This window comes from Podarcis cretensis, assembly GCF_951804945.1.
Source record: "Podarcis cretensis genome assembly, chromosome: 3".
NCBI classification, from domain to species: domain Eukaryota; kingdom Metazoa; phylum Chordata; class Lepidosauria; order Squamata; family Lacertidae; genus Podarcis; species Podarcis cretensis.
Window position 1 is genome coordinate 3085148 of NC_137172.1, and position 24010 is coordinate 3109157.

The 24010-nt window shown below is 47.3% G+C and overlaps 1 protein-coding gene and 1 long non-coding RNA gene across 10 annotated transcripts in view; one reads left to right on the plus strand and one right to left on the minus strand.

Moving 5' to 3' along the window:
* The window catches only part of PTK2B (protein tyrosine kinase 2 beta), a 128197-nt gene that overhangs the window by 70215 nt on the left and 33972 nt on the right, over positions 1 to 24010 (plus strand). For all 7 annotated transcript variants that reach the window (XM_079968507.1, XM_079968508.1, XM_079968509.1 and 4 more), the window contains 12 exons: positions 339 to 413; positions 2344 to 2445; positions 3322 to 3439; positions 6160 to 6199; positions 7869 to 7915; positions 8529 to 8582; positions 10739 to 10836; positions 12928 to 13012; positions 13992 to 14092; positions 15284 to 15399; positions 17628 to 17728; positions 20475 to 20564. In XM_079968507.1, coding sequence (XP_079824633.1) covers positions 339 to 413; positions 2344 to 2445; positions 3322 to 3439; positions 6160 to 6199; positions 7869 to 7915; positions 8529 to 8582; positions 10739 to 10836; positions 12928 to 13012; positions 13992 to 14092; positions 15284 to 15399; positions 17628 to 17728; positions 20475 to 20564 — 1027 coding nt within the window. The remainder of the gene's footprint in view (positions 1 to 338; positions 414 to 2343; positions 2446 to 3321; positions 3440 to 6159; positions 6200 to 7868; positions 7916 to 8528; positions 8583 to 10738; positions 10837 to 12927; positions 13013 to 13991; positions 14093 to 15283; positions 15400 to 17627; positions 17729 to 20474; positions 20565 to 24010) is intronic.
* Positions 1 to 24010, minus strand: part of LOC307212000 — a 284098-nt gene that overhangs the window by 53058 nt on the left and 207030 nt on the right. The window contains exon 3 of one of the 3 annotated variants that reach the window (XR_013836710.1): positions 20245 to 20359. The exons of the other annotated variants lie outside the window; for them this stretch is intronic. This is a non-coding gene — a long non-coding RNA (uncharacterized lncRNA). Of the gene's footprint in view, positions 1 to 20244; positions 20360 to 24010 lie in introns of those variants that run through there. 3 annotated transcript variants of the gene reach the window in all.

Sequence of the window (24010 nt, forward strand, 5' to 3'; positions counted from 1 at the left end):
CAACTTAGAATTACAAAAAATATTGTTTTTCGGATTAGTCTCATGATGGTGAACATACCTTGCTTTCGTACTGTGGTTACCAGCTTTTTTCCTTTCTTTTTTACTGTTGTTATAAATGTGTTTACAAAAAAAAATAAAAATGTGAAGAATTCACATGCAAAAACCGATTGTTAATGTCCCAGATTTCTGAAACTCCTAAACCTAACAGAACTGCCAAAGGGAATTATGGGAGTCTGAACCCGGATTCCATTTCATTATCAATGGGGGACACTTGACCAGGGTTCGTGAGCATCAGGAGAGCACCCCAAAATGACATTCCTCTCTTTTCCCTTTTCCAGCAAGGATGGAGCATCACAGTAGACCTGGTGATCGGGCCAAAGGGAATCCGGCAAATGACCAGCAAAGAAGCAAAGGTAAGGCATTTGAGAGCCAGTGTGGTGTAGTGGTTAAGAGTGGTCATCTCGTAATCTGGTGAACCGGGTTCGCTTCCCCGCTCCTCCACCTGCAGCTCCTGGGTGACCTTGGGCCAGTCACACTTCTCTGAAGTCTCTCAGCCCCATTCACCTCACAGAGTGTTTGTTGTGAGGGAGGAAGGGAAAGGAGAATGTTAGCCGCTTTGAGACTCCTTCGGGGTGTGATAAAGCGGGATATCAAATCCAAACTCTTCTTCTTCTTCCATAAATGCACCGAGGAAAAGGCATTTTCACGCACTCTTCAGCATCCTTGTGTGATGCCTCTTTGTGGTTTTGCTTTACAGTTGGTTGGTTTGGCTCCGTGAGAGTCAGAATGTGTGCTATAAGTCAGGCATAGACAAACTCAACCCTCCAGATGTTTTGGGACTACAATTCCCATCATGCCTGACCACTGGTCCTGTTAGCTAGGAATGATGGGAATTAAATGAAAGAAAGAAAAGAAGAAAAGAAAAGTAAAAGTAAAAGAATGCATGCTATATGTGACTAGCCTCCGGCAGCACAGATGTAGAAAGCCTGCCTTATTTACCTGACAGGAGCTCAGGTCTTGCACAGGCACCCCTAAGTCATACCCCTGTTGAAATCAACAGATGTTAAGTTATTAACTGATTTGAATGAGTCTTCTCTGAGCGTGCTTTAGTCAATGCGGGTGGCGCTGTGGTCTAAACCACTGAGCCTCTTGCGCTTGCTGATCGGAAGGTCGGTGGTTCAAATCCCCACGATGGGGTGAGCTCCCATTGCTCTGCCCCAGCTCCTGCCAACCTAGCAGTTCGAAAGCACACCAGTGCAAGTAGATAAATAGGTACCATTGCGGTAGGAAGGTAAACAGTGTTTCCTTGCGCTCTGGTTTCCGTCAGTGTTCTGTTGTGCCAGAAGCAGTTTAGTCCTGCTGGCCACATGACCCGGAAAGCTGTCTGTGGTCAAACGCCGGCTCCCTTGGCCTGAAAGCAAGATGAGCGCCGCAACCCCATAGTCACCTTGGACTGGACGTAACCGTCCAGAGATCCTTGACCTCTTACCTTAAGTTAAAAACAGATTTGAATGAGTCTTCTCTGAGCATGCCTTAGTCGGATACAACCCACTGCATTCCCCTGCGGCTTGATGGAGGTAGAAACTGCCTGTCATGTCTTGTTACACTGCCATTTCTACAGAGATATACGCTTGGTATTTATCACTCCTGTTATACAAAAATCTCCAAATGGGTCTGAACTTCAATGTCTAAAACTCCTGGTAGAGGACGAGTCTAGAGATCACACTAAGGGTGGCCAAATTCTGTGTGAATGCCATAAAACTTAGGGAACAAGCTGTACCACCGAAATGATTAATATTTTAAATGATAATTTTAGGTTATATTTTAGTGATCAAGATTTAATATATATTTTTTAACTGCCACTATATCTGAATTGTCTCTGTTATACCCAATTGCAATTCAATGTATTCCTGTTGTGTTTTATGATTTTCCTGATAAGTGAGCTGGAACTGGTCTGTGACCGTAATGATAAAAATCTGTTCTAACCCACTGCATTTGACCCAGCAGCTTGGCTTATGCCAGAGGAAAGCGCTAGCGAACAAAACACTTTGTCAAGTATGCTGTGTGGGTTGATTTTGGGGGCTTCACCTCAGAGCCTAAGGCTATCATACTGCGCCCACTTTTACCTGGGAGTAGGCAGCTGTGAATGCAGCAGGACTTTGTAGACATATGTAGGACGCACAGAAAAATTTCATCTGCAGGATTTAGAAGCGAGGATGGGTGGGCATGAGTCAGGGTGCTGATGTTCTGCCACGCTCATCCTTTGCACAGCGCCCACCCACCCAGACTTCATTGATTGCTGTTGCAAATGAAAACTCCTTTGTTTGTTTATGACTCACTCAGCCCACGTGCCTGGCCGAGTTCAAGCACATCAAATCCATAAAGTGTTCAGCCGCAGAGGAAGGAAAAGCTCTCTTGCAGCTGGGGCTTACGGGGAACCCCCAGGTAAGACGGAAGAGAAGGCATGGGGAAAATAATGCGAAAATTCATTATATATGGGGAAATGGCTTGCGGGGGTGGGGAAAAATGTATTTGGCAAATGTGCTGGTGAAACTGGAGAAATGGGCACTAAAATACTACTGGTGAATTTTGTAGGACTTAATAATAATAATAATAATAATAATAATAATTCATTTATTCCCCAGCCACTCTGGGTGGCTCCCAACAGAACTAAAAGCACAATAAAACATCAGACATTAAAAACTGTTGTGGAAATGTGGCACAACAAATGTGTTCTGCCCGGACACTGAGGTCCAGCGCTGAGGGCCTTCTGGTGGTTCCCTCCCTGCGAGAAGCCAAGTTGCAGGGAACCAGGCAGAGGGCCTTCTTCGTAGTGGCACCCGCCCTGTGGAACACCCTCCCACCAGATGTCAAAGAGAACAACAACTACCAGACTTTTAGAAGACATCTGAAGGCAGACCTGTTTAAGGAAGCTTTTAATGTTTAATAGGTTATTGTATTTTAGTGTTTTGTTGGAAACCGCCAAGAGTGGTAGGGGAAACCCAGCCAGATGGGCGGGGTATAAATAATAAATTATTATTATTATTATTATTATTATTATTATTATTAAGAACAAAAATGGAAGGATGAGAAAGTGAGGACGACAACGTGGGCAGATGTGTCCTTATCTACTTCTCTTTGTTCAAGGAGAGAGATTGAGATGGGCAATCAGTTGCTGGTGTAAAACTCCCATAATTTCTGATTATAAACCATGCCTGGTGCTGGCACTGATCTAGAAAACTCTAGCCACAGTCCTTGGACTCTTTAGTCTTCTCCCCCAGGCTCACAAACAGACACCCTCTCCCTTTTTTTGCTTTGCAGTCCTTGGCGATCAAAACAGCCTCTCTTGCCGAGGCGGAAAACATGGCGGACTTGATCGATGGCTACTGCAGGCTGCAGGGGGATTTGGACACCTCTCTCATCGTCCGTCCCAACAGAGGTGAGAAAGCAACCCCTTGAGCCAGGCCAAGTCTTACCATCTTCACTTGAAGCCCACCTCCAAGTCCCACCACCATCTGAAGTTGGGCAGTGTGTGTGTGTGTGTAGGGAGTCTTTTTGGCTGTGACACCTAGTGGGTGGAATGCCCTTGCCAGCCAAGCTTGCCCAGTGCCCGCTCTGAGATGTTTCTAGTTGCGTGTTGAGACCCCGCAACCCCCCCCTCCTCGAAGACACCAGGACACAGATATTAGGTTAATGTTATTGGGCAATTTTTTTTTTTTTTTACAATAATATTTATTAGTTTTCAATAAACATAACAAACAAACAAAAAAGAATATACAACAACACAGCAACATAACAACAGTATAGAAATAAAAAAAGAAAAAAGAATAACAGACTTGACATACCTAGGCAGAAAAAAAGAATCAATTAATTAATTAAAATCCATTTTCATAAACATTTTAGTTGACTTCCTCTAATCTCCTCCATCTATTATAAATATTTTCCCAGAAGTCCTTTACCTTGAGACAAGTCCACCACATATGATAGAAGGTACCTTCTTTTTCTTTACATTTCCAACATACATTGTCTCAGTTATGGTACATCTTTGCCAATTTGCCAGGGATTAGGTACCATCTATACATCTTTTCCATAATATTTTCCTTTAGCAAAGTACATGCGGTAAACTTAACCCCTTTCTTCCAAAGTCTCTCCCAATATTGGGCAAATTTTGACCACAACATTATTGATTACAGACTGTGAGCGTTATTGGCTTAGTTTATAGCAGCAAGCCAAGAAGAAGCCCTCTGGCTCGCTCCAGTGTTTAAATTGTTCCTGGCCATGCCTCCCAGCCACCGGATTGGCCGGACATGGTCGGGATCCCCTGGGCAACAGGGGACTTTGCCCCCCGCCCCCGAAGGAGAGGTGGTGGCCACGCGGTCCACCACAAACTCCCCGCAGGTAAGTGGAGCGGATTTCCAGATGACCTGTGCTTGCCTCCGGGTGCAGCCCTGATCCGGATTTGTTTGCACAAAGTTTGCGCCTGACAGGCTAGACAACGTCACCATCTAGTGACCCAAATGTCCTATGACAAAAGAAATTTGCACTGGAAAGCGCAGGATAGCAACCGCCAGATGGCAGTGCTGTTGCAAAAATGTTGGACGAACAATTCCTGCTCAATCTGAAAGCTCCCTTTTTATCTGCTCAGATATTCCAACATTGCACACAGCTAGGTTTGATGGTCCAGCTGGTTTACTCAGCGGAGACCCTGCTGAATTTTATTGTATTGCTTTGTTCTTATACCTGCCTGTCCTCCTGGGAGGAAGTGCTAGAGGGCGGTCGATAAATCCCCTAAATAAATAAACCTTCAGTGAACATGCAGTGACTCCCCAGTGAAGAAAAGTTGCAGCATTTGGGACTTTTTAACTTAGAGGAAAGGCAAGAAAGAGGCGACGTGGTAGTTATAAAATTGAGCATGGCGTGGAGAAAGCAGACAGTCTTGCCCTCCTTCCGCATAACACTAAACTCATGAATATTCAGTGACACTGAATGTTGGAAGATTCAGGACAGATCAAAGGAAGCCCTTCTTCACGCAGCATGTAGTTGGACTATGGAACTCCCTGCCACCGGAGGCAGTGATGGCCAACAACCTAGATAGCTTTAAAAGAGGATTAGATAAATTCATGGAGGAGGAGAGGACTATGGGAGATTCTGACTAAATATCAGGAAGGACTTTCTGACAGTAAGAGCTGTTCGTCAGAGGAACAGTCTCCCATGAGACGTAGTGGATTCTCCTTCCTTGGAGGTTTTTAAGCAAAGGTTGGGTGGCCATCTGCCATGGATTATTGAGCTGTGATTCTTGTCTTAGAGGGGGTTGGACTAGATGACCTTTGGTGTCCCTTCCAACTCTATGATTCTATATCAGTAAGAAGGTGGGCTGCTGGCTGACTGGCAGAATCCGAGACCAAGGAGAAGAGTTGGTGGAAGAAGAGTGGAAGAAATTTAAAGTTTATCTTCAGAAATATTGTAAAATTAAGGAATGTTAGAAAGATGTTGGGGGGGGGAAAGTATATGGTTTTAGCAGAAAGGATATAAAGGATTAAGTAAAAATGTATTGGTGAAAGAGAGAAGGTAAAATTATAATATGTTAAGATAAATTATTAGGATAAAAACAAAGTTGGAAGGATTTGCTGGAATATTTAATTGAATTAGAATACAAAAATGGGAGGCGTGAGGAAGTCAAGGAAATAAGCGAATGTAAATAAGTGAGTTAAAGGTTTGACTTGTTTTTTTATTTCTTTTTTCTGTTTTTTGAGGATATGTATTGTTTTTTTCTTTTTCTTCTTTGATTGTCCTCTTTTCTTTTTCTTTTTGTAACCTTTAAAATCTTAATAAAAATGTAATAATAATAAAAAAAGAAGGTGGGCTGGCGTCGTCAGGCCATGAAGGCTTCCAGGAGGGGGTGCAATTGACTGTTCCAGAATCCAGATTAGAGATACCTTGTGTTTGTTTGGGGGGGTGGGATAATAGGACCGAACAAACAAACACCCGGGAGAAGAATGGGATGGAATAAGGGGAATCTACTAGTTCCTGGTGATTTGGAGACAAGGAAAGAAGCAAGCAAACCCATTTGTCAGTAGCAACAAGATGGGGAGGCTGAGCCCAAGCTTTGAGTTTCGCATGTGCTCTCTTGATGTTCCTTTCCTTCTTCCTTACCCACAGAGAATGATAAAAGGATCAGCCTGCCCCAGGTCCCAGTGCAGTAAGTATGAATCCTTCTAACCTATGGTTTTATATACCTGTTGTCTTTGTCCATGGAGTTTTCTTGGCAGGGATACTGGAGTGGCTTGCTGGTTCCTGCTCCAGGTGGCTCACGTTTGGTCAAAACTCTCCACTATGAGCTGTCCATCTTGGGTGGTCCTGCAGAGTGTAGCTCATAGCTTCTCTGAGTTATTCAAGCCCCTTCACCATGGCAAGGCAGTGATCACCGCAGATGGTGACAGCAGTCACGAAATTAAAAGATTGCTTCTTGGGAGAAAAGCAATGACAAACCTAGATAGCATCTTATAAAGCAGAGACATCACCTTGCCAACAAAGGCCGTATAGTTAAAGCTAGGTTTTTGTTGGTTTCTGCTCTCTTCACTGTGCAGCGAAAGTGCTTGTCACGAGATAGGTGTTTACATTCCACAGTCAATTGCTGTTGGGTTTTCTCACGGGAAAGGGAGACTGGATGTGACGTACACTGGTTTCCTGTTTTTCACTGTTCTTTGCAGTTCAGTGTCTGTTGTTCTCTCCGTGCTTCAGAGGAGAGAGTATGCTTTCTCTGCTCCGGCAGAGGCAAGATGTTTTTCTGTAATCTACCAGCTTTGAAATGTAAATAAAGCAATTTAGAGTATGTGCACGTATTCCTCATCATTCCGCTGTGCACAGGACACTGCAAATCAACAGTTTTCCCAGGAGTGATGTATGGAAGTGAGAGCTAGACCATAAAGAAGGCTGATCATCGAAGAATGGGTGCTTTTGAATTATGGTGCTGGAGGAGAGTCTTGAGAGTCCCATGGACTGCAAGAAGATCAAACAGATCCATTCTGAAGGAAATCAGCCCTGAGTGCTCACTGGAAGGACAGATCCTAAAGCTGAGGCTCCAATATTTGGTCACCTCATGAGAAGAGAAGACTCCCTGGAAAAGACCCTGATGTTGGGAAAGATGGAGGGCACAAGGAGAAGGGGACGACAGAGGACGAGATGGTGGGACAGTGTTCTCGAAGCTACAAACATGAGTTTGACCAAACTGCGGGAGGCAGTGGAAGACAGGAGTGCCTGGCGTGCTCTGGTCCAGGGGGTCAGGAAGAGTCGGACACGCCTAAATGACTAAACAACAACCTATGGTTACCAGATTTCTTTCAAGGAATCCGGGGACACTTACTTTTTCTCTTTTCTTTTTCTTTTTTTGAATTACATGCTTTATTATTTTAGGAAAGGGTTGCCCAGAGTTCTTGACCTTTTTTTGGGGGGGGGCAAAGTTCTTGAGCGTGCACCTTGACACCAGGCAGGTGGAGAAGCCCATCTGTTTGTTGTTGTTGTTTAGTCGTTCAGCTCCGAGGGCCTTCTGGTGGTTCCCTCCCTGTGAGAAGTGAGGTTCCAGGGAACCAGGCAGAGGGCCTTCTCGGTGGTGGCACCTGCCCTGTGGAACACCCTCCCACCAGATGTCAAGGCAATAAACAACTATTTTACTTTTAAAAGACAACTGAAGGCGGCCCTGTTTAGGGAAGCTTTTAATGTCTGGCGCTGTATTGTTTTTAATATTTGGTTGGAAGCCACCCAGTGTGGGTGGGGAAACCCAGCCAGATGGGCGGGGTATAAATAATAAATTATTATTATTATTATTATTATTATTATTATTATTCACCGGAGACTCTTTCTGCCCTCAGGCACATAGAGGAGAGGAGGTCCACGCTGAGAGAGAGCTTCAGTGGGGGTGAGTTGAATCCTGTCTTCCTGCCATCCGATCCATGAGGACTGGCTTTCTTCAGGAAAAAATAAAACGAATTGCAAGTCGAGCCAGAGAGAGCTTCAGCAGCTTCGATCCATCTGGAGGAGCACTTCTTCAGAGAGTCGGTGGAATTATGGAAGCACCCTTCCCTAGAGGGTGCCCACCCAAATCCTGTTGTCCTTCTTCCACCTCTGACCCAATAGGTTGCACAAGTTTACAAAGCATTACGAATTCTTGCCAGATCTTGTTTGGCCAGAGGCAATAACAAGGGCAGAAAAACCCATGTACACATCATAGATGATGCCTCTCTCTCTCACCTCCTTCAACTTTTTTGTTTTGTTTTTCTATTTCTATGCCACTTTTTATTCAAATAAATCCCAAAGCGGCTTACAAACAAAAGATAAAAATAACACAACCCTTTTTGGTGTGTTCTTGAGGGGCAGGTGGTTGTGGGGATGCCCTCATCTTTCCGTCCTGCCTCCAGTTTTATATCAACATGTAATTAAAATACACAGTGGAATAATATTCAAACCATCCACGATTAAAACCCGCCCCCATTAAAACAACATAACAATTAAAATGGGCTGCTTTGTTCCAGATTCTGATATTTATGCCGAAATTCCAGATGAAGCATCCCGGCCAAAATCTGGAGGTAGGTACAACTTCTGGACTACTTGTGAATTAATTCTGCCCTCTTAGGAATTAATTGAGGCACAGGAGAGGTTGATTGGCTCCGGCATCCATTCCAGGGGTGGCCAAGGGGTGCCCTCCAGAAGTTTGAGGACTGCAGCTCCTATTGCACCTGGCCATTGGCCAGGCCAGCTGCTTTGACTGATGGGAGAAGGAGTTTGACAGGATAGAGAGGGCAGCACGTTGGCGACCCCTGATCTCTACCTATGTGGTTCACAAGAAGAGGCCGTATCACAGTATAAGATGCAAAGCTTTCAAATTTTAGTGGCTTTTCACAGGAACAATTTCTATACCGTGGAGACTGGATAGGGCAGGGGCACTCCCAGTAGGAAATTTCCATTGCTAGGATGCAGGTGTCGCTGTGGATTAAACCACAGAGCCTAGGACTTGCCAATCAGAAGGTCGGCGGTTTGAATCCCCATGACTGGGTGAGCTTCTGTAGCTCTGTCTCAGCTCCTGCCAACCTAGCAGTTCGAAAGCATGTCAAAGTGCAAGTAGATAAATAGGTACCGCTCTGGCAATAAGGTAAACAGCGTTTCCGTGCGCTGCTCTGGTTCTCCAGAAGTGGCTTAGTCATGCTGGCCACATGACCTGGAAGCTGTACACTGGCTCCCTCGGCCAATAAAGCGAGATGAGCGCCACAACCCCAGAGTCGGCCACGACTGGACCTAATGGTCAGGGGTCCCTTTACCTTTACCTTTAGACTAAATGCAGAAAGCCGTGCAATGTTTTTTAAAGCAAAAACTTAGTGCAGAGTCTTCTTCTGAGCTCAAAGAAGCTGGGATTTTCAGGTTGCTGAGTTCTGAGTCCACTATGGCTACACAGAAACACACATCTAGCAACTGGAGCTAAACAGGTCTTTATTCCTTCATTACAATTACATTCCACCTCCCCCCCCCAAAAAAAAGATTTAGGTTGTGGCATATTTGGTTCTCCCTCTTCTCATTTAACCTCCACAACAACCCTGCGAGGTAGGTTAGGCTGAGACACGGTGACTGGGCCAAGGTCACCCAGCGAACTTCATGGCTAAGTGTGGATTTGAACCCTCGTCTTCCACGTCCTTGTTTGAAAATTTTACTATTACCACACCAGGCCACACTGACACACAGGGGAGATGCCAGTAATGGCCATTTGCACTATATATTGGTGATGGTGCTTTGCAGCGACCCTGCTGTGGGATGTGAAACACAAGAGCAGTCAAGTACAACATTCCTAGAGTGAACATGTTTACACATGGGGAGGAATGTTTGTCCAGCCAGCAGGTAAACTTCCTGTTTCCTTCTGGGCTGGGACAGACTTCCTCTGCATGTGACTAAAGGTGGGTGTGGCCTCACCTGTGCAGGTAACAACAAAAGCACAGGGCAGGGCAGCCATCTCTCTCTCTCTCTGACTACTTTCATTGGAGAAGCAACATTTGCTTAGCCAAAGATGCTCCCTTGGCCTCCAGCCAAGAGAGGACAAAGGGACTGTCTCCTTATGAGATAGTTTCCAGCTGCATGTTACTTTTCTAAGCTAAGTCTGCCTTCTGGGACCCGATTGTGAACAGAATGTGAGTGAGTAAACTCTTTTTATACCTTTATCGAAGACTGTGTTGTGTCTTATCTTTTATGAGGGAATAAGGGGAAAATACCAGAACAGTTATTATAGAGGCTTTAGCGAGCCTGAGCAAACGCATCCGCGGTGAGTTTAAAAGGGGAATGTTACTCTGCTAAAATTGTGAACTTGTTAACACAAGTTGGAAAGGCTATAATCAAACAATATATCCTCTCCTGCATCCCTGAACATTCCCACACCTGCAAGGTTGGCCAGTATGATTATTGCCAAATTGCAAGTGGGCAGTTAAGGTTTTGAAAGAGAGTGATTTTCATAAGCCCACCCTAGTGAGTTTGTGGCATTGCAGAGCTGAGATCTGGGTAGAGCATTTTTTCCTGCAGCAGAAGCTTGGCCCTTTAACCACTGCACACTGCCACCAATCTACCGCCTATGCCCCCTATTGGGCTGGCAGTTGCTGGCAGGCAAAAAAGTCTCTCCCCCCACCCTTTCTGGTCTATACTGATGGAAGTTGTGCTTTTCCCTTTGTTTAAAACTGGTGTGTTGTTGACGCTTTCTCTTGCACAGCTCAACAGTTCGTGATCTCCCGGGAAGATGTCGTTCTGGGCCGGATTCTCGGAGAGGGTTTCTTTGGCGAGGTCTACGAGGGCATTTACACCAACGAGGTGAGCCATCATACGAGTTGGAAGGGACCACAAGAGTCATCTCGTCCAACCCCCTGCAATGTAACAATCCTTTGCCCAAGGTGGGATTCGAACCCACAACCTTGGTACTAAGAGTCTCATGCTCTACCTAGTCAACTATCCCAGGACTTTGAGAGCAGCAGGCTGCTTGCTATACAATATACCATCACTGGTAAGCCTGTGAATTTGGCTCGCCAGGCCTTCTTGGGCAAACCATGTCCAATTCTAAATCACCTGACATCATTTGAAATCAGGTGCAGAGATCTCTTAATCTTCAATCTTCGCAGCCATTGCCACAGCGCTAAGACTGGAGACGGCGCTGTGACACTTAGAGCTAAGACCAAGAGGCGAGACTCTGCCTGCTCTCTAGCCGTAAACTGAAAGAGCAGGAAGCCTTTTTCCATGCGTCCAATCTTAGCGCTGTGGAACTGCAGCACTGATTTCAGAGATAATCCTGCGTTTGTGCCTTTTACTATCAAAGAGCAAGTAGGGGCATGTCTCTGATCAGCGCTAAAACGGGAGGCAAGCCTCTGCCTCCTTAAACCACCTGATGTCATTAGAAAGGCGATTGAAAGGTGGGTGTTCCTGCCCACCTTTAAAAATAGGGATTACTCCCCAAAAAATGTTTGCATTGTGAGGAAAGCTCCCCTGCTATGCCTATGGGCAATGGCAGGCTCAATGGAACTTCCATGTTCAGGGGGAGTCTATCTCTTAATGTTGGGTTGCGAGGAGGCACTGTTTATTGCGTGGCAAGTCCCCTCCCCCATGTGAAGTGAAAACACTGGACACATTATTTAAGGTTAATGGGCATAAAAAGGCCACAACTTTATTGATTACAGAATTGAAAGGTATTGGCCTTAGGCATTGGCTCCTATCGACTACCCGGCATGGAGACCGGGAAGGGTTATCCACAAGCCATGGGAGTCCTGTTGAAGTACGCCAACTAGGATCCCACGGGTGTCACCGCTCGGGGCGTGCCAGAGGCCCTTACCTCCCTAGGTTTCGGACAAGGCAACGCCCACCGGAGTCCTCTACTGGACTACCCTTTTCATTGGGGGAAGGTGATGGCACTTCCTTACCCCCCTTCATTTGCATAACAATTAACCCCCTGCCAATGCCTAACCGCCAATACCGCGGAAGTTGTGACGTTTGCTACAAGGTGGGCGAAAAAACCAAAAGGCTAGAAGTGCGCCAAATTGGAAAAATTCCTACCAGGCCCCTTGCGGCGACCAACCGGAGTCCATAGCAAGGTCATAGCTAGCTAAGCCTAAAGGGTGGGTGGGATGGGAAAAACCGCTCAGCTGGAAAGGGGAAAGAGGGCGGTCCCCGGGCGTGCCTGGCCTTAAATAGGCTAGGCCCCGCCTCCCCAGCCCGCCGATTGGCACGCCCGGGGATTCCCTGTTCTCCCTGTGTGGGAGGGGGTAGCCCGCAACACCCTCTCCTCCCAAGCTCAGAAATGGCTTTCCCTGTCCTGCTTGTGGGTTTCCTACAAGCATTTGGCTGGGCACTGTGGAAATCCAGAATGCTGTGTTAGATGGGTCTTTGCTTTGACCCAAGAGGGATCTTCTTATATGTGCAGAGATTCCCCCCCCCCCGCAAGGATGGGCATTCCTGGTTCCCAGCTCCCATGCATTTGACTGGACGCAGGTGGCGCTGTGGGTTAAAGCCTCAGCGCCTAGGGCTTGCCGATCGAAAGGTCGGCGGTTCGAATCCCTGCGGCGGGGTGCGCTCCCGCTGCTCGCTCCCAGCGCCTGCCAACCTAGCAGTTCAAAAGCACCTCCGGGTGCAAGTAGATAAATAGGGACCGCTTACCAGCGGGAAGGTAAACGGCGTTTCCGTGTGCGGCTCTGGCTCTGGCTCTGGCCAGAGCAGCGATGTCACGCTGGCCACGTGACCCGGAAGTGTCTCCGGACAGCGCTGGCCTCTTAAGTGAGATGGGCGCACAACCCCAGAGTCTGTCAAGACTGGCCCGTACGGGCAGGGGTACCTTTACCTTTACCTAAGTCAGCCAGCAAACCCTGCCGTCTGCCCTGCTTAGCTCCAGCCGAGCTTTGAGTCTGCCTCTCGTTCCAGAGCGGAGAGCGGGTCAGCGTGGCCGTCAAGACCTGCAAGAAGGACTGTACAGCTGAGAACAAGGAGAAGTTCATGAGCGAAGCAGGTACGAAGGCAGGCAGGCACTGGGGACAGGAGGAAGGTGTGCAGAGGAGGGTGACCAAGATCAAGGGTTTGGGAAGCCAAGCCATATGAGGAATGGTTGAAGGATCTGGGGGCATTTAGCTTGGATAAGAGTCCAGTATACCTGAAGGAGCATCTCCACCCCCATCGTTCTGCCCGGACACTGAGGTCCAGTGCCAAGGGCCTTCTGGCGGTTCCCTCGCTGTGAGAAGCCAAGTTACAGGGAACCAGGCAGAGGGCCTTCTCGGTGGTGGCGCCCGCCCTGTGGAACACCCTCCCACCAGATGTCAAAGAGAAGAACAACTACCAAACTTTTAGAAGACATCTGAAGGCAGACCTGTTTAGGGAAGCTTTTAATGTTTAATAGGTTATTGTATTTTAGTTTTTTGTTGGAAGCCGCCCAGAGTGGCAGGGGAAACCCAGCCAGATGGGCGGGGTATAAATAAGAAATTATTATTATTATTATTATTATTATTATTATTATTATTATTGAGAGCCTGCTCCAAATATCACATAAGATGGAGCAAGCTTGTTCTCTGCAGCTCGAGCAAATTCAAGTAGCAAGAAAAGAGATTCCTAAATATCAGGAATAACTTTCTGACTGTGAGAGCTGTTTGACAGTGGAAGGGCTCCCACGGAAAGTGGTGGGCTCCAAGGGTCATCTAGTCCAACCCCCTGCAATGTAGTAATGTCAACTCAAGCATCCATGACAGGTGCCCATCCAACCTCTGCTTAAAAACCTCCAAGGAAGGTTGATAGAAAGGAGTGGGTGGGTGGAGAAACTAGCCCACTGTAAATAGCCCCCCACTCCAAGGATTGCCTAGAAGGGAATGTGGGCCTCACTCAGGCTGAAAAGCCCCCTCCCCCATATAGGGAGAGGTGATCCTTTGGCCTTGAGTCGGTCGGGGTTTCTTTCTGATGGAGTGAGCATGACGTTAAGTGCGCCTTCAATGCATCCACAGTGCTGATGAAGAAAATGGACCACCCCCACATTGTGAAGCTCATTGGCATCACCGAGGAGGAGCCCACCTGGATTGTGATGGAGCTCTACCCCTACGGAGAGGTGAGAGGCACAGAGCCGAGAAGGAAGCAGGGGTGACCCACCCAGGAAGTGCATTGTTGAAAGTGCAGTAGCAGGGATCATTCACTTTGTAACTCAAGGGTTAACTCTGTTACCCGTAAGTCAGCTGGCCGAGAGGGGTGAGAGGGTTGCTGAGCATCAGAGAAAGTCGCATGACATTTGGTGGGGCAGCATGTGCTCTGATGGGCTGTCTAGCTATGAGGGAGCTTTCTCTCTGGATCTACGTGGGGCTACCTTTAAAGTTGACCCGGAAACCACAACTAATCCAGAATGCGGCAGCCAGACTGGTGACTGGGAGCGGCCGCCGAGACCACATAACACCAGTCTTGAAAGACCTACATTGGCTCCCAGTACTTTCCCGAGCACAATTCAAAGTGTTGGTGCTTGAAAGCCCTAAACGGCCTCGGCCCAGTAGACCCAAAGGAGTGTCTCCACCCCCATCATCCAGCCCGGACACTGAGGTCCAGCTCCTAGGGCCTTCTGGCGGTTCCCTCATTGCGAGAAGTGAGGTTACAGGGAACCAGGCAGAGGGCCTTCTCGGTGGTGGCGCCCGCCCTGTGGAACGCCCTCCCAGCAGATGTCAAGGAAATAAACAACTATCTGACTTATAGGAGACACCTGAAGGCACCTCTGTTTAGGGAAGCTTTTAATGTTTGTTTTATCGTGTTTTTCTAATATTCTGTTGGGAGCCACTCAGAGTGGCTGCGGAAATTTATTATTATTATTATTATTACAGTAGTACCTCCGTTTACGTAACCCTCTGGTTACGTAAACTTCGGGTTGCGAAAGCAGCAAACCCGGAAGTATTTTTCCAGGTTTTGCTGCATGTGCAGAAGCAGGCCTCTGGTTGTGAAAACTTCGGGATCCAGCCGGACCTCCGGAATGGATCCCGCCCGCAACCGGAGGCACCACTGTATTATTATTATTATCATTCTTTTCTTTAGTTGAATCTAGCCCTGTTCTCGACAAGCCCTGCCCCTAAACAGGCAAAATCCCCTTTGTTTCTTTCTCCTCAAGTTACCTGCAGTTCTGTTTCAATTCTTCAGTAAAGTTTATTGTCTCCCTGGACTATTGAAGTGATGGGGAAGGGGGATCGAGGGAGAGGGCTCTCCGAGGGAAGAACATTTTGAAAGTGACTCTTCTCTGCCTCACCCTTCCTTCTCCCCGCTGCAGCTGGGGCGCTACCTGGAGCAGAACAAGGCATCACTGAAGGTGCAGACCCTCATCCTCTACACCTTGCAGCTCGGCAAAGCCATGGCGTACTTGGAAGCTATCAACTGTGTGCACAGGTACGAGAAGGGCACTTCGCCCCCTCCCCACCCCACGGAGCCAGCCCCACAAGGGCAGCGGGAGGGTGGCATGTATTCGCAATGCCAAACCTGCGCACCTGGGCTTCTCCGCAAACAGCCACCCATCATCTCTGAGAAATCGAGAAAGCCCAGACTTCTTATTGGTGCCAGATGGACCCTACCTGTGTTCCTCTGTGAGGCAAGGATGCAGAGCAGCCCTGGGTGCCGGAAAAGGCATCTCGGATAGTTCCGTAGTTAGAGAAGGAATGTGGGGGATAAAGCAAGAAAATGAATTGGAGACAACTCCCAGTGGAATTGCTAGCAGAGCCTGATTTGCAGGGTGGGCGGGTCTAGAGTGGATTTGATGACATAAACTCCAGTGGGGAGAGCATTGGGGTCATGCGCAAGGAGCTATGCACATGCACAGGTGCGCTGCTCAGGATGGAAGTCTCTCTCCCAGGACCTCCAGACGTGCACCACAGAGAGGTCACTTGCGTCTTCTTCTTGTTTAGCAATCACCCGTAGCTGAGTAAGATTGTCTTCCAAAACAGGGTTTTAGCAGTGGGTCCGTGAGTGACTGTGGAGGCCAATTCTGGATCCACACATCCTTCCACAGTGGGGACATTGGATTCCGGGCGGGAGTTGATCACGGTGAGGGTTTGCCACGCGTGCCTTCCTCTTAGCACATTTCTCCCTTGCGTCCTGAGTTCGAGTGTCTTCAAAGCCCAGGACACCTTTGGTAAAGGCTGTTCTCCAACTGGAGCACTCGCAGGCCAGTGTTTCCCAGTTGTCGGTGTTTATACTACATTTTTAAAGATTTGCCTTGAGACAGTCTTTAAACCTCTTTTGTTGACCACCAGCATTACGCTTTCCATTTTTAAGTTCGGAAAGAGTAGCTGCTTTGGAAGACAATCATCAGGCATCCGCACAACATGACCAGTCCAACGAAGTTAAAGAATCATTTCTTTGACACTGGTGATCTTTGCTTCTTCCAGTACACTAGCATTAGTTTGCCTGCCTTCCCAAGTAATGTGTAAGATTTTTGGGAGACAACGGCTTGACTTCACCCCCAAAGGCACACTCTTCTGTTGTCTCCTGAGACAGACAAATGCCAACAACAACAACATTTGTATCTCACTTTTCCTCCAAGGACCTTTTTAAATAAAATTAAAATTTATAAATGTGATAAGCATATAGACACTTAAAATTTGAAGATAAACTACCACAGAGAGCTTACCCAGAGTTACCCCTGGAACCGAGTTTGGGGATTTTCGTAACAAACTAGTTACAGATAGGTAGCCGTGTTGGTCTGCCATAGTCAAAACAAAAAAAATTCCTTCCAGTAGCACCTTAAAGACCAACTAAGTTAGTTCTTGGTATGAGCTTTCGTGTGCATGCACACGAAAGCTCATACCAAGAACTAACTTAGTTGGTCTTTAAGGTGCTACTGGAAGGAATTTTTTTTGTCTTAACAAACTAGTTTGGGTCGCGAGATGGTCTGCGCCTACAGATCTGTGCACAGAATCTGGCGACCATCTGGGTCGTCTTCTGATCTTTGCCTAACAGGAGAAGGTCGATTTTTTGCTTTTCCGGGAGGTCGGCGAGCCTCACCAGCAGGGGATCAATGGTCTCACTACGTGCCTCTTCATAAAAGGGACATCTAAAGAACAAGTGCTCTGGGCTTCCTATCTCCCCCAATGAACAGGCGCAAAGTCTCTGAGCATATGGGACTTTTTAAAAGACTCCTTCCAGGACCGGCGAGGGCAGAGCTGAGCTACTGGCGAGTGTAAAGGCCCTTCTAGCATTTTTGGATACGAGAAAGAAGAGATATGCTGCTGGTGCAGCTATATATCTCTTGATTTCTCCAATTTTATAGACGGGGCACCTTGAGCAGTCCTGTTGCCAAGGTCCTTAAGTTGGCTTCTGTAGTTCTCCCTGTTTTGTCCTCACAACAACCCTGCGAGGTAGGTCAGGCTGAGAGCAAGTGACTGAATGAGGTCATCTCATGAGCTTCATGGCTGAGTAGGGAATCGAACCCTGGTCTCCCAAGTCCTAGTCCAGCGCTCTAACCACTATGCTGGCTGTCTTATCGGTGAGCGATAGATGACCTGGGGGTCCCACCAAGGCATGTGTACTCAGTCCCTTCTGATCCACGCCCCCCATCATACCTATTGCCCCCCCTCCACCTCCCAGAAAAGGAGTGGCCAATCTCACTTTGTCACCTGCAGGGACATTGCTGTCCGGAATGTACTGGTGGCTTCTCACGAGTGCGTCAAACTGGGAGATTTTGGACTCTCCAGATATATTGAGGATGACGAGTATTACAAAGGTAAGGAGGGTGGGTTGGGGGTGTCCCAGAGCTCCAGGCTGAACGGTTATATTTTCTGAGAATCCTCCAGAAATGGGACCTGTTGATGGCATTTTACCATTGTACTGTTGAGAGTGTATTAACTTATGGTCTGTGTGTGTGGTTTGGGAGCTGCACGTGTGGTTTGGGGAAAAACAATGCTGTCCAGGGTTGTCAAGACTGCGGAGAGAATAATTGGGTGCACTCTTCCCACCTTGGATCAAATCTATGCTTCCAGGTGCCATAAGAAAGCTGCAGAGATAGCGCAGGATAGTGCGCACCACGGAAATGATCTCTTTCAGCTTCTGCCTTCTGGAAGAAGGTCCAGGGTTATAAAGACCAGGACCAGCCGCCTGAGAAACAGTTTCTATCCAAATGCAATTTGGGTTTTAAACGCAGCGTAAGGTAGTCTCTGTGGGAGTATATTGTATTTAATTATGGGGGATCAGAGTTTTTAGGGGGTTAACCAGGTTGGGATAGCTGGGATAGCAGGCTTGTTGGTTTTTGAATGTCTGATGTAGATTTTTTCAATTTCGTTGTTCTGTATGGGACAATGACGATAAAGATATTGTATCGTATCATATGAATGGATCAGCGCAAGTCAAATGTGAGTGTATTGTACTACCCCAAAAAAGTCTCAAAGCAATTTGCAGTATCTATACAATGCCATTGAATATGACTAAAACAGTGCAGCTGTACCTTGGTTTTTGAATTTAATCTAAGCCGCATCAGACGCTCGGCTTCCAAAAAATGTTTGCAAACTGGAACACTCACTTCCGGGTTTGCAACGTTCGGGAGCCGATTTGCTCAACAACTTAGGCATTTGACTACCAAGGTGCGACTGTATGCAATATTCCCCTTGAACGCAGTGTAAGGTAGTCTCTTGTATTTAATTATGGGGGATCAGAGTTTTTAGGGTGTTAACCAGGCTGGGATAGCAGGCTTGTTGGGTTTTGAATGTAGGATGTAGATTTGTTGGATGTAGATTTTTTCAATTTTCTTGTTCCGTATGGGACAATGATGATAAAGATTATCGTATCGTATGTTGCATACATGTAATTAGAGTCCGCCTGGCCACTGCTTTGTGTTTGCTGCACAAGTTGAATTTGACCCTCGGTGATACATCAAAAGATGCCCAATTCAAGTGCCCAACATCTTGAGTGCAAAGGATTGGCGCAGTAACACAGGAAGCTGCCACATAATTATGTACATCCTAGCGCAGTATTTTCTGCACTCCCTGGCAGTGGCTCTCCAGAGATTCAGGCAGGTGACAATCACAGCCCCACCTGAAGATGTCATTGGGATTGACGCTGAGACCATCTGAAGGCAAATCTGATGTTCTGCCAGTGAGCTACTGGCCTTCCCACCAGAAATATTGGGTAACCAGACTGGAAAAGGCCCCCACCCAAGGCCTTGGGATGTCCCTGCCAGCTGGAAGAGGCAGTTCTTCGTGAGGCCAGCTCCTCTGGGCATGTCAACGCTACAGGACAGCTCAGCTGTGGCCTGCAACCGGGTTCAAAAATGTGGGGTGCAGTTTGTTTATTTGGCAGAATGCTTGCTTCCCGTGTGAAGGTTTGGAGATCAGTCTTGAGCATCTCTAGTTAAATGGGTAGGAAGTCCCAGGACCAGAAGGGGTCCCCAAACAACCATTGCTCGTATACACGGGTATTCGGTGGTGGGTATTTGGGGACGCGGGTGGCGCTGTGGGTTAAACCACAGAGCCTAGGACTTGCCGATCAGAAGGTCGCAGTTTGAATCCCCGCAACGGGGTGAGCTCCCGTTGCTCGGTCCCTGCTCCTGCCAACCTAGCAGTTCAAAAGCACATCAAAGTGCAAGTAGATAAATAGGTACCGCTCCGGCGGGAAGGTAAACGGCGTTTCCGTGCGCTGCTCTGGTTCACCAGAATCGGCTTAGTCATGCTGGCCACATGACCCAGAAGCTGTACGCCGGCTCCCCCGGCCAATAAAGCGAGATGAGCGCCGCAACCCCACAGTTGTCCGCGACTGGACCTAACAGTTAGGGGTCCCTTTACCTTAACTTTTATTCAAACGCTTGGCCTGAAGTGAGACCTCTGGAACCCAGAACGACAGCGGGCTGGAGGACTTCCATACTGCAGAGCCATTTGATTTGGGGAGGACATGCAAAACGTCTGAGGTCTAATTCCTGACATCTCCAGATAGGACTGCGGAAGGTTCCCTGGCTGATACGCTTTAGAGCTGAATGTCGTGTCAAACAATAAAAATGTGTTTTTAAAAGATTGGAAATGCAGCAATCAAAAATACAGTGGTGCCTCGCAAGACGAAAAGAATCCGTTCCACGATTCTCTTCGTCTAGCGGTTTTTTCGTCTTGCGAAGCAAGCCAATTGACAGCTTAGCGGATTAGTGTTATTAGTGCCTTTTAGCGGCTTAGCGGCTTAGCGGATCAGCTGATAAGCGGCTTAGCGGCTTAGAAAAAGGGGGGGGAGGGAAAAAAGGTCGGGAAAACTCGCAAGACATTTCGTCTTGCGAAGCAAGCCCATAGGGGAATTCGTTTTGCGAACCGCCTCCAAAACGGAAAACCCTTTCGTCTAGCGGGTTTTCCGTCTTGCGAGGCGTTCGTCTTGCGGGGCACCACTGTATAGCGAATGCAGAAGCCTCCGCTCGGTCGTAACCTAGCTGGCTTGCCTGTGCTTTGGGAATAACTGGCTCTGATCTCTTCCTGCTCCCCACCTCGCCTTTCTCAACCCAGCCTCGGTGACTCGCCTGCCCATTAAGTGGATGGCCCCAGAGTCCATCAACTTCCGCCGATTCACCTCTGCCAGCGACGTGTGGATGTTCGGTGAGTCGCTGCTGGGAGACAACAAGAACTCAGGCCAGTATAAGTTTCAAAAGTGGGAGTGGTCCCTACTCGCAAATCAATAGTCAATTGTAACAAAAACTAATCCGTTCAAAAGTATGTATTCTGACAAGGATTACAAACTCAAATAGAGATTACAAACTCAAACTCATAAGGGTTTGCGTGGCAATTTCCCGCCCCCACCCCCTTTCCATCTTTCTACATTTTCTGTCATATAATTATCTTAACTTATTTTAACCTTATTTTCCATTAATACTATAATAATTATTTATGCTTAACTCCTTATAACATTTCTACTAAAGCCTTATAATTTCATTCCAACATTTTTCTGACACTCATTAATTTTACAGTATTTCTATAAATAAACTTTAAACTTTTTCCAATCTTCTTCCACCGTCTCTTCTCCCTGGTCTCGGATTCTGCCAGTCATTTCCATCAATTCCATATAGTTCATCAACCTGGTGATCTTCTGTCCGAGGCTCTTAACTATTTTCCAAGTCCCTTCTGCAGGTCTTCTTCATATTTATATGAAGTATTTATATATGAAGTATTATATTCATATTTATATGAAGTATTATATTCATATTTAAACTGCGACGTCTCCAGGGAAGAAAGGGGGTGAGTCAGGGGCTGCCCTGACCTTAAGTGGCCCTAGGAAGGCCCGCCCCTGCCGCCAGCCAATTGGCTGGCGCCACAGGGTATGCTAATTGGGTGAATCCCTGTCTCCTGCGAGGCTGACGCCAGCCTCGCAGAGTGTGGGCGGGGTCGTGATCCCACAACCCCCCCTCCTCCTGAAGGTCGGAAGGGGCATTGTGTGGCTATTCCCTCCCCCCCACAGGTGGAATAAATGAAGACAACGGACACAGAGTTTTAGGTTAATGGGCGAAAAATGGCCACAACTTTATTGATTACAGGAAAGAAGGGTATTGGCTTTAGGCATTGGCCCTAACCGACTATCCGGTCTGACCGGGAAGGGTTAAACACCAACAGGGGGAGCCACCCGAGATGCATATCCCTGGGCGCTCCCCAAGGGGTTACCGCTCGGGGGCGCGCTTTAGGCCCTAGCCTCCGTAGGTTTCGGACGAGGCGTCGCCCCTCGGAGTCCTTTAACGAACTACCCTTCAAGCATTGGGGGAGGTGATGGCGTTCCTCCCCCCCAACCTCATCTGCATGATAATACCCCGGCCAATGCCTACCGCCACCGAGCCGCAAGCCGGCTCGCCGCCAATACCCTCAGACCTGTAACCAATCCCTAACGCCTTGAAAATTATCTGCCAACCAAATAGCATTCCAGCATCAGATAGATGCACGCCATCCCAGTGATAAAGCATTTCCTTGTCAAACCGTATGCACGCCATCCCAGTGATAAAGCATTTCCTTGTCAACCATATGCATGGGTGCTGAATGACCCGACCGCCCCATGCGGCCACTCCACGAGCCACCGTGCGCTCCACAATCCTCCTAGCTTTGTTCACAGCCACGGGTTTTTCTGCATCCCGCCAACATCGCCTTTCCAGCAAAGATGACCAGATTATTGTAATGTTTTCATGGGATGCCCTCAACAATTCCAAGTCATTGATAATGTTCCATATCAAGTCCACCGTTTTCCAATACGCCAAGTCGTTCTCGCTCAGCTGGATGACCATGGCACTGGGTGGGCCCTCAATGCCACTCCCACCCAGGGCTGCCACTCTACGCACCACCGCCCAATGCCAGGCTTTCCTAGCCCTGTTTATGGCTATCGGGCACCTGCAATCTCTCCAAACCCGCCTCTCCATCCACGAGGCCCAGATAAAAATAGTAGTGACGTTTGGGTAAGAGGCCTTAAGTTCCTCCAAGTCACTAAAGATATGCCACATCAAGTCGACTGCCTTTCTGTAAGCTAACACTTTTCGCCTAATTGGATAACTAAAGCATCTGGGGGCCCCTCCGCCGCCGCTCTGGCCCTAATAGCAGGCAACATTTTTGGCCCAGCGCATTCTCCTTCGAGAGATCCAAGATATATTTATGTAGCTAAGGTGCGGCCCGAGACCGGAATTGATGGCGCGGACCCTGGCCCAATGCACCATGCTGTGCCCGATTATCCAGATGCGCGCCCTCGTAGCTCCTGCACCCTAGGTCCCCATTAACGGCATGGTTTATATACCAGTGGACGGTGCAGGGCCTATACTCCAAATATGCATCACAACGTCACCTGAAAGCAAAAGAAGGTAACGAAGCCAGGTCAGGTATACTGTGAACAATCACAATGTCTTATGAATATATCCTTTATATGCATCAGACTTCCCTTAATGCATCAGACTTCCACTGCCCCCAAGTCCTTCATCCTTTCAGATGAGAGTCCCAAATGCACTGCTGTGGTGGCGGCCCCAATCCGAAAGGAGTTAACCGTGAATTTAGCTGAGGGTAAACCTCAGGCAGCAATCACCCTTCGTATAACGTGCATGGACTGATGCCGTGCAAGGCCGGAGCCATCCCAATGTTCGAGGAATGGACCTGAGACGGTTGGTCCCATGTACATGAATTGTTTAGTGTCCTTTACTGCTGATCGGTTTTGGAACATTGGACATGCAGGACTAAATTGGATCTGAACAAGGTCAGGTCTCTCAAACTACCTCGGGCAATGGAATCTGGTTGGCCCTTACAAACCACTTCGCCACTGCGCATAACGCCAAAGGCAATGGAGTATGCAGCTGTAAATAACTTGGCCTTGTCCTCGGACCAACAGATACTTCTTAATTTTCTTTCTTCTTGTTTTTTTTTTTTTTTTTAAATGGTTTATTATTATTATTATTATTATTATTATTATTATTATTATTAATATTTTACATTTATTTATTTATTTATTTATTTATTTATTTATGAATTAGCATAGAATGTCATAAGTTAAGGGCCTTCTACCATCACTTTTAGGAGGCTGCGGCCTGCACCAGCCCCATAGTGCTCTTCACACTAAGAAGGCCACACCAGGGTCTCTGGATTAAACAACCTTACAGAAAAAAAGAGATTGCCGCCTACTGGATGTTTAAGAGTCTTTGCTGCACGACCCAGCACCCTCCAATGTACCAAGTATTGCAGAGCTTCAGCCTTGGTAGGAGGCGTGTGAAGCTTAGGATTTTTTAATTTACCTTGAGGTGTGTCAAGCGTAGGTTTTTTTTTTTGTTTTTGTTTTTTACTATTATTATTATTGTCATTATTATTATTATCATTATCATATTTTATTATTATTATTTTATAAGTTTGCCTTGAAACTCCATAAAGTCCACCCAAGCCCTTTTAAAAGATCTAAGCGTGGGCTTGGCTCCTGAAGCTAATACTCCCTTCAGGACATCATGTTCCCAAGGCTCCAAAGGTGCTCCCGGAATGGCTGTGGCAATTCGCTGCACCTGTGCATCCGTGATGCCCTTGTTAACCCCAGGGGTAAATTT